This window comes from Sciurus carolinensis, chromosome 11 (genome assembly GCF_902686445.1).
Source record: "Sciurus carolinensis chromosome 11, mSciCar1.2, whole genome shotgun sequence".
Taxonomy (NCBI): Eukaryota; Metazoa; Chordata; class Mammalia; order Rodentia; family Sciuridae; genus Sciurus; species Sciurus carolinensis.
In genome coordinates, this window is record NC_062223.1 from 15615747 (window position 1) to 15624749 (window position 9003).

Genomic DNA, 9003 nt, shown 5'->3' on the forward strand with positions numbered 1-9003 from the left:
ACAACAGACCCACACCAAGGCACATTATTATGAAAATACCTAACATACAAAATAAAGACAGAATTTTAAAGGCCGCGAGAGAAAAGAATCAAATTACATTCAGAGGGAAACCAATAAGAATATCAGCAGATTTTTCAATCCAGACCCTAAAAGCTAGAAGGGCCTGGAACAACATATACCAAGCCCTGAAAGAAAATGGATGCCAACCAAGAATCTTATACCCAGCAAAACTTACCTTCAAATTTGACGATGAAATAAGATCCTTCCATGATAAACAAAAGCTAAAGGAATTTACAAAAAGAAAGCCAACATTACAGAACATTCTCAGCAAAATATTCCATGAGGAAGAGATGAAAAACAACGATGCAAATCAGCAACAGGAGGCGCTAGCCTAAAGGAATAGCCAAATAAAGGAGAAACCAAATCATGTCAAAAACAAATATGAGTCAATTGACTGGGAATACAAATCATATCACAATAATAACCCTGAATGTTAATGGCCTGAATTCATCAATCAAAAGACACAGACTGGCAGATTGGATTAAAAAGAAAAATCCAACAATATGCTGCCTGCAAGAGACACATCTCATAGAAAGAGACACCCATAGACTAAAGGTGAAAGGATGGGGAAAAACATACCATGCACACGGACACAGCAAAAAAGCTGGAGTATCCATCCTCATCTCAGATAATGTGGACTTCAAACCAAAACTAGTCAGAAGGGATAAAGAAGGACATTACATGCTGCTTAAGGGAAGCATAAATCAGCAAGACATAACAATCATAAATATCTATGCCCCGAACATTGGCTCATCCACGTACGTCAAACAAATCCTTCTCAATTCCAGAAATCAAATAGACCACAACACAATAATACTAGGCGATTTTAACACACCTCTCTCACCACTGGATAGATCGTCCAAACAAAAATTGAATAAAGAAACTATAGATCTCAACAACACAATCAGCAATTTAGACTTAACGGACATATATAGAATATACCATCCAACAAAGAATGAATACACTTTCTTCTCAGCAGCACATGGATCCTTCTCTAAAATAGACCATATTTTATGCCACAAAGCTACTGTTAGTAAATACAAGAAGATAGAGATACTACCTTGTACTCTATCAGATCATAATGGATTGAAATTAGAAATAAATGACAGAATAAAAAACAGAAACTTCTCCAATACCTGGAGACTAAATAATACACTATTATATGATGAATGGATAACAGAAGACATCAGGAGGGAAATAAAAAAATTCTTAGAAGTAAACGAGAACAAAGACACATCATATCAAAATCTCTGGGACACTATGAAAGCAGTACTTAGAGGAAGATTTATTTCATGGGGTGCATTCAAAAAAGAAGTAGAAATCAACAAATAAACGAGTTAACACTACAGCTCAAAGCACTAGAAAAAGAAGAGCAGACCAATACCAAAAGTAGTAGAAGACAGGAAATAGTTAAAATCAGAGCCGAAATCAACGAAATCGAAACAAAAGAAACAATCGGAAAAATTAATAAAATAAATAGTTGGTTCTTTGAAAAAATAAATAAAATTGATAAACCCTTAGCCACACTAACAAAGAGAAAGAGGGAGAAAACTCAAATTACTAAAATTCGGAATGAACAAGGAAACATCACAACAGACACGAGTGAAATACAAAATATAATTAGAAGCTATTTCGAAAATCTATACTCCAACAAAACAGAAAACCTTGAAGACATCAACAAATTTCTAGAGACATATGAACTACCTAAACTGAACGAGGAGGACATACACAACTTAAATAAACCAATTTCAAGCAATGAAATAGAAGAGGTCATCAAAAGCCTACCAACAAAGAAAAGTCCAGGACCAGATGGGTTCTCAGCCGAGTTCTATAAAACCTTTAAAGAAGAGCTCATTCCAATACTCCTCAAACTATTCCATGAAATAGAAGAGGAGGGAACCCTACCAAACTCGTTCTATGAAGCCAATATCACCCTGATACCTAAACCAGACAGAGACACATCAAGGAAAGAAAATTTCAGACCAATATCCTTAATGAACATCGATGCAAAAATTCTCAACAAAATTTTAGCAAATCGCATACAAATATATATTAAAAAGATAGTGCACCACGATCAAGTGGGTTTTATCCCAGGGATGCAAGGTTGGTTCAACATTCGGAAATCAATAAATGTCATTCACCATATCAACAGACTTAAAGTTAAGAATCACATGATTATTTCAATAGATGCAGAAAAAGCATTTGATAAAATACAGCATCCCTTCATGCTCAAAACACTAGAAAAAATTGGGGTAATGGGAACATTCCTAAACATTATAAAGGCCATCTACGCTAAGCCCATGGCTAATATCATTCTAAATGGTGAAAAACTGAAAGCGTTCCCCCTAAAAACTGGAACAAGGCAGGGATGCCCTCTTTCACCGCTTCTATTCAACATCGTCCTTGAGACTCTAGCCAGAGCAATCAGACAAACCAAAGAAATTAAAGGGATACGAATAGGAAAAGAAGAACTCAAACTATCCCTGTTCGCTGATGACATGATTATATATTTAGAGGAACCTGGAAATTCCACCAGAAAACTTTTAGAACTCATAAGTGAATTCAGTAAAGTAGCAGGTTACAAGATCAATGCTCATAAATCCAATGCATTTTTATACATAAGTGATGAATCTTCAGAAAGAGAAATTAGGAAAACTACTCCATTCACAATAGCATCGAAAAAAATAAAATACTTGGGAATCAATCTCACAAAAGAGGTGAAAGACCTCTACAATGAGAACTACAGAACACTAAAGAAAGAAATTCAAGAAAACCTTAGAAGATGGAAAGATCTCCCATGTTCCTGGATAGGCAGAATTAATATCGTCAAAATGGCTATACTACCTAAAGTTCTATACAGATTCAATGCAATTCCAATTAAAATCCCAATGATGTACCTCACAGAAATAGAGCAAGCAATTATGAAATTCATCTGGAAGAATAAAAAACCTAGAATAGCTAAAGCAATCCTCAGTAGCAAGAGCGAAGCAGGGGGTATTGCAATACCAGATCTTCAACTCTACTACAAAGCAATAGTAACAAAAACGGCATGGTATTGGTACCAAAATAGACAGGTAGATCAATGGTACAGAATAGAGGACATGGACACAAACCCAAATAAATACAATTTTCTCATACTAGACAAAGGTTCCAACAATATGCAATGGAGAAAAGATAGCCTCTTCAACAAATGGTGCTGGGAAAACTGGAAAACTATATGCAATAGAATGAAACTAAACCCCTATCTCTCACCCTACACAAAACTCAACTCAAAATGGATCAAGGACCTCGGAATCAGACCAGAGACCCTGCATCTTATAGAAGAAAAAGTAGGTCCAAATCTTCAACTTGTTGGCTCAGGATCAGATTTCCTTAACAGGACTCCCATAGCACAAGAAATAAAAGCAAGAATAAACAACTGGGATAGATTCAAACTAAAAAGCTTTCTCTCAGCAAAGGAAACTATCAGAAATGTGAAGAGAGAGCCTACAGAGTGGGAGAATATCTTTGCCAACCATACCTCAGATAGAGCGCTAATTTCCAGAATCTATAAAGAACTCAAAAAACTCTACACGAAGAATACAAATAATCCAATCAACAAATGGGCTAAGGAAATGAACAGACACTTCACAGAAGAAGATGTACAAGTAATCACCAGATATATGAAAAAATGTTCAACATCCCTAGTAATAAGGGAAATGCAAATCAAAACCACCCTAAGATTTCATCTCACCCCAATTAGAATGGCGATTATCAAGAATACAAGCAACAATAGGTGTTGGCGAGGATGTGGTGAAAAAGGAACACTCATACATTGCTGGTGGGGTTGCAAATTAGTGCAACCACTCTGGAAAGCAGTGTGGAGATTCCTCAGAAAGCTTGGAATGGAAACACCATTTGACCCAGCTATCCCACTCCTTGGCCTATACCCAAAGGACTTAAAATCAGCATACTACAGAGATACAGCCACATCAATGTTCATTGCTGCTCAATTCACCATAGCCAGATTGTGGAACCAACCTAGATGCCCTTCAGTTGATGAATGGATAAAGAAACTGTGGCATATTTATACAATGGAATATTACTCCGCAATGAAGAATGATAAAATTATGGCATTTGTAGGCAAATGGTCGAAATTGGAGAATATCATGCTAAGTGAGATAAGCCAATCTCAAAAAACTAAAGGACAAATGATCTCGCTGATAAGCGGATGAGGACATATAATGGGGGGTGGGAGGGGCTAGCATTAGGTTTAGGGTTAGGTTTAGAGTTAGGCTAAGGAGAGCAGTAAGAATGAAGGAAAGAAGGACTGTGTAGAGGGAAAAGAGGGGTGGGAGGGGTGGGGGGGAGGGGAAAAATATAATAAACATCATTACCCTATGTAAACGTAAAAAAAATAAATAAAAAAAAAAAAAAAAAAAAAAAAAAAGAAATAAGCCAAGTGATGTTTGTCTCTCACCATCCAAAAACGAACTAAAATGGAGTAAAGAAGTCAACATAAGACTTGGAATTATGAAACTACCAGAAGAAAACATAGGGAAAGCTATGTTATGTTCATTTAGGAAAGGATTTAATGGAGAAAAGCTCAAAAGCATGTGCAACAAAAGCAAAATTAGATAAGAGAACCTCAAACTAAAGAACTTCTTCACAGCAAAGAAAACCATCAATAGAGTGAAGAGACGACCCAGAGAATGGGAGAAGATGCTTGCCAACTATGTATCCGATAAAGGGTTAATGTCTAAATCATATAAGGAACACAACAGAGAAGAACGAGGAGGTAGATCAACTTAAAATGGACCCACAATTGAACAGACATTCCTCAAAAGAGAACATGGCTGAGAGGCATACAAAAAAAGTGCCCAACATCACTAATTCTCAAGGAGGTGCAGGTCAAAACCATGATGAGATCACATCACTGCAGTTGGAAATGCCATTAGAAACAATGAAAAAACAAGTGTTGACGTGTTGGCAACGATGTGGAGAAAAGAGATCCTCTTACTTTGTTGGCAGGCATGTAACTTATCATGGCCATTATGAAAAATAGTAAAAAGTTCCTCAGTAAATTAAATAGGACTCCTACATGACCCAGAAATACCACTGCTGGACATATGTCTAATGGAAATAAGACTGGCATGTCCAAGAGTCATTTACATTCCACAGGGATTTTCTCACTATTCAAAACAGCCCAAATATCAAGAATACAAATAATACTAAATGTTGGCAAGGATGTGGGGAAAGATACACTCATACATTGTTGGTGGGACTGCAAATTAGTCTAACCCCTCTGCAGAGAAGTATGGAGATTCCTCAAAACCTAGGAAGGGAACCAACATTTGACCCAGTTATATAATCCTTTGGTATATATCTAAAGAACTTAAAATCAGCACACAACAGTGACACAGTCACATCGATGTTTATAGCAGCTCAATTCACATTAGCTAAGCTATGGGAACAACCTAGGTGCCCTTCAACAGGTGAATGGATAAGGAAAATATGGTGTATTCACACAATGGAATGTTACTCAGCCATAAAAAAGAATGATGGAACTGGATGACTATCAAAGCTACATGAAGTAAGACAGTCCTAAAAAGTAACAGGTTGAATATTTTCTCTAACATATGGATGTTAGACTAAAATAAGGAAGCGGGGAGAAAAAAGAAATGGGGGTGGGTGGGAATTCCAAGAGAATAGAAGAGAGATTAGTGAAGTAGTGGAAGGGAATGAGGGGGAGGGAGAAGGAACAGGATAAGGAAAGAACAATGGAATAAATCTGACTCAACTTTCCTGTGTTGATGTATGAGTATACCACAGTGAATCTCACCATCATGTATTTACACAAGGCACTGATTTTAAAAAAATTGGGTAGCAGAAAGATCAATAGGAAAGGAAAAGGTAAGAAAAGGGGAAGGAAAGGGGAAGTACTAGGGACTGCATTAGAGCAAAGTATAGTCCCTGCTTGTATAATTATGTCATAATGAACCTTAATATTATGTATAACTAAAATGAACTTGTAAAAATAGCCAAAATATGGAATCAACAGAAGTGTCCATCAAGAGACGAATGGATAAAAGGAATGTGGTACATGTTCTCTTTTGAACCAGAAAACAACTGATCAGAAATGGGTACCCAGTCTAGAACCCAATCTATTTACTCTCCGGGTCTCTTGGAGCTCCCTGAAAAAATATCAGCATTAGAATAACGGTCATTCTCCTTCATGGACCATAACGCACTCACACAACCATAAAGTTCTAGAACAAAAAATGTCAAATGTGCATCGGCAGCTTAAAGAATGTACACCAATTTACCACATTTGTTGCTAGTCTCTAACATTTCATATTCAATGACTCTGTTATTACAATGAACTCACATATTCTACATAACACCAGACTTGAACAGGTGCATGAAATAGCAGATACAATTTGAGATCCCACTGGTCATGTCAATCAAGGGTAAATTGAATGTAATGGGGGAGGATGGGGGAGGGTAGGGTGGCACCATATGAGGTATTGTGTTGGCCGTCACTTGGGCTTTGACTATCAATCCCATCACAAGTCCTCTTTGGACCCTGGATGAGAGAAGTCAAGTCATCAGATTCCTAAGCACATGGAACTGAAGAAACCATATCCCTCTTTCCTCAGGCTGTGGTTGGTGCAGACAAATACAAGGCAAAAACATATAGAGGATTAGCACTGATTTGCCTAAGACAAGACTTTGGTGTCTCAGCTTGGTCTCTCTGGGAGTCAGAACCAGGACAATGTATTGCTGCATTTCTTACAAGGAGCTCCGCATTGTATGTTCAGAAAGACAGTCATCAATGGCCATCACCATGTCCTTAGGAGGCTGCAGCAGATCAACTGGAAGACAAAGAGTCTAGCTCCCAAGGGCCCCAGCCAGCATCTCTTCTGGAAAGTGAGAGTCCTGATTTGAGGAATCTTCAACTGCAGCAGCAAAGAGAAGCAACTAGTTTCCAGATCATGGTGTTTCACAAGTACCTGTGGATAGAATAATGAATGATGAGGGCACCCCTGGTGTAACATAAAATAATGGACCTCCAGGATTTAAACACGTGACGGTGCAGCACGGAGTCAGCTGCTGGTTCAAATGGGCACGCTGCCCATTTCCCATTAAGCCTTCATCTAGCCTGATGTGAGTTTTGCAGGTTCCAGTCCCTTGCACTTTAGTACCCTTTAGCCCAAATCTGTCAAAAGCTGAGGATCTGGGTCCTTAGCAGTAGTCTATCTTTTTCTGCAGTCTCTTTAAGGCATCTTTGATTTCTTTGTTCCTCAGACTGTAAATCAAGGGATTCAACATGGGAATCACCACAGTGTAGAAGACTGATGCAAATCTGTCAAAGCTGGAGGAACCACCAGAACTGGAACTCAAATAGACAAAGATACTCGATGTATAGAAGAGGGAAACGGCTGTGAGGTGAGACGCGCAGGTGTTGAAGGCCTTGGACCTGCCTTTGGCAGACGTGATCTTCAGGATGGACCTGACAATGTAGCCATAGGAGATCACGATAAGGAGGACATTCGCGATCCCGTAGAACATGGTTAGTATCGCGGTCAGGACTTGCACGAAGAACGTGTCAGTGCAAGAGATTTTTAGCAGCTGGGGCATGTCACAGAAGAAGTGGCTGATGACGTTAGACCCACAGAAGTGGAGCTGAAGCAGAGAGCATATTTGGGAAAAAGCACCTGTGAGTCCAGCTGTATAAGTTCCCAGCACCATGCCAGCACAGCGGGAGGGCGACATGATTGCAGAGTAGAGCAGAGGGTTGCAAATGGCAGCGTAGCGGTCATAAGCCATGGCCGTCATGAGACAGGACTCACTCAGCCCCATGGTTGAGAAGAAGAAGTACTGAACCATGCAGCCTGCAAAGCTGATGGTTTGCTGCTGCTGGAAGAAGTTGGACAGCATCTTGGGGACTGTGGAGGTGACATAGCAGAGGTCTATGCAGGACAGATTGCTGAGGAAGAAGTACATGGGCGTGTGGAGGTGGGGATCCATCCTGATTAACACGACGAGGGCCAGGTTCCAGGTCAGCGTCGTCACGTAGGTCAGCAGGAAGGTCACAAAGAGCACTGCTGTGATTCTGGGAAAGTCTGAGAACCCCAGGAGGATGAACTGCGTGATCTCTGTGAGGTTCCTGTGAGTCATGGCCTCACTGCTCCTGGTGTGAGAAAGGAGACAAAGAAGGCGGTGGTGACTCGGGAGGAAGGACAGCGTGGCCACTTTCTTATGCATCACCTTTTCCTTTAGGGAGCACTGGGAAAGGGGAGGTTTTTCCCTATCCTTCTGGAAAAGGCTTTAGCTTTTCTTCTCACGTTGTCAGGAAGAACCTGTTCAGTATTTCAGGTTTCCAGTCAATTCATGGAGTTCGTGAGAATTAAAAAAGATATTTAGAAATTTCACAGGCAACTTCCATGACTGTGCCCTACAAATGCTGTGATCATTAAGGATGAGGTGGAGATCACTGGAATGAAGGGTTTTCAAAATCCTTCTGATCACCCATTCTATAACCAGTGCTTCGTAATCCTGAAAGCATAGATGGCATCTTTCCTAAACAATTTGAGACGGTTTTCCGTCTTAGATTGTCACTTTGGTAGATTTTAAAAATTTCTTCTTTTGACCCAAAGAAAAATTCTTTACCTTGTTTTAGTAAGTTATGAAAGTTTTTGTATAAGTACATTTAATACAATATCCTAAACTGACCTGGACATAAAAATCATAATTTATAGTTCTGATACGTTTTGTTGGGGAAGAAGCCCGTGTGCCCCAGGTGTCATGTAAGAGGTCCTCCCAGGGAGCCTTCACAGGAAGCTAGCACAGCACAATCTTGACCCCAAAGACTGTCTCAATTTTAAGGACTTTTGCTTCTTGGGAAGCAGAATAATAATGTGCCCAAGGAATGGCCATTCACAGTATTGGGTCTTCCAAATA

The 9003-nt window shown here is 39.4% G+C and overlaps 1 protein-coding gene across 1 annotated transcript; it reads right to left on the reverse strand.

The window, feature by feature from the left end:
• Window positions 1–7284: 7284 nt before the first annotated feature.
• On the reverse strand, window positions 7285–8307 carry LOC124959037 (olfactory receptor 5AN1-like). The gene has a single exon (XM_047517691.1). The coding sequence runs from the start codon at window positions 8305–8307 to the stop codon at window positions 7285–7287; it is 1023 nt and encodes a 340-aa protein (XP_047373647.1).
• Window positions 8308–9003: the final 696 nt, after the last annotated feature.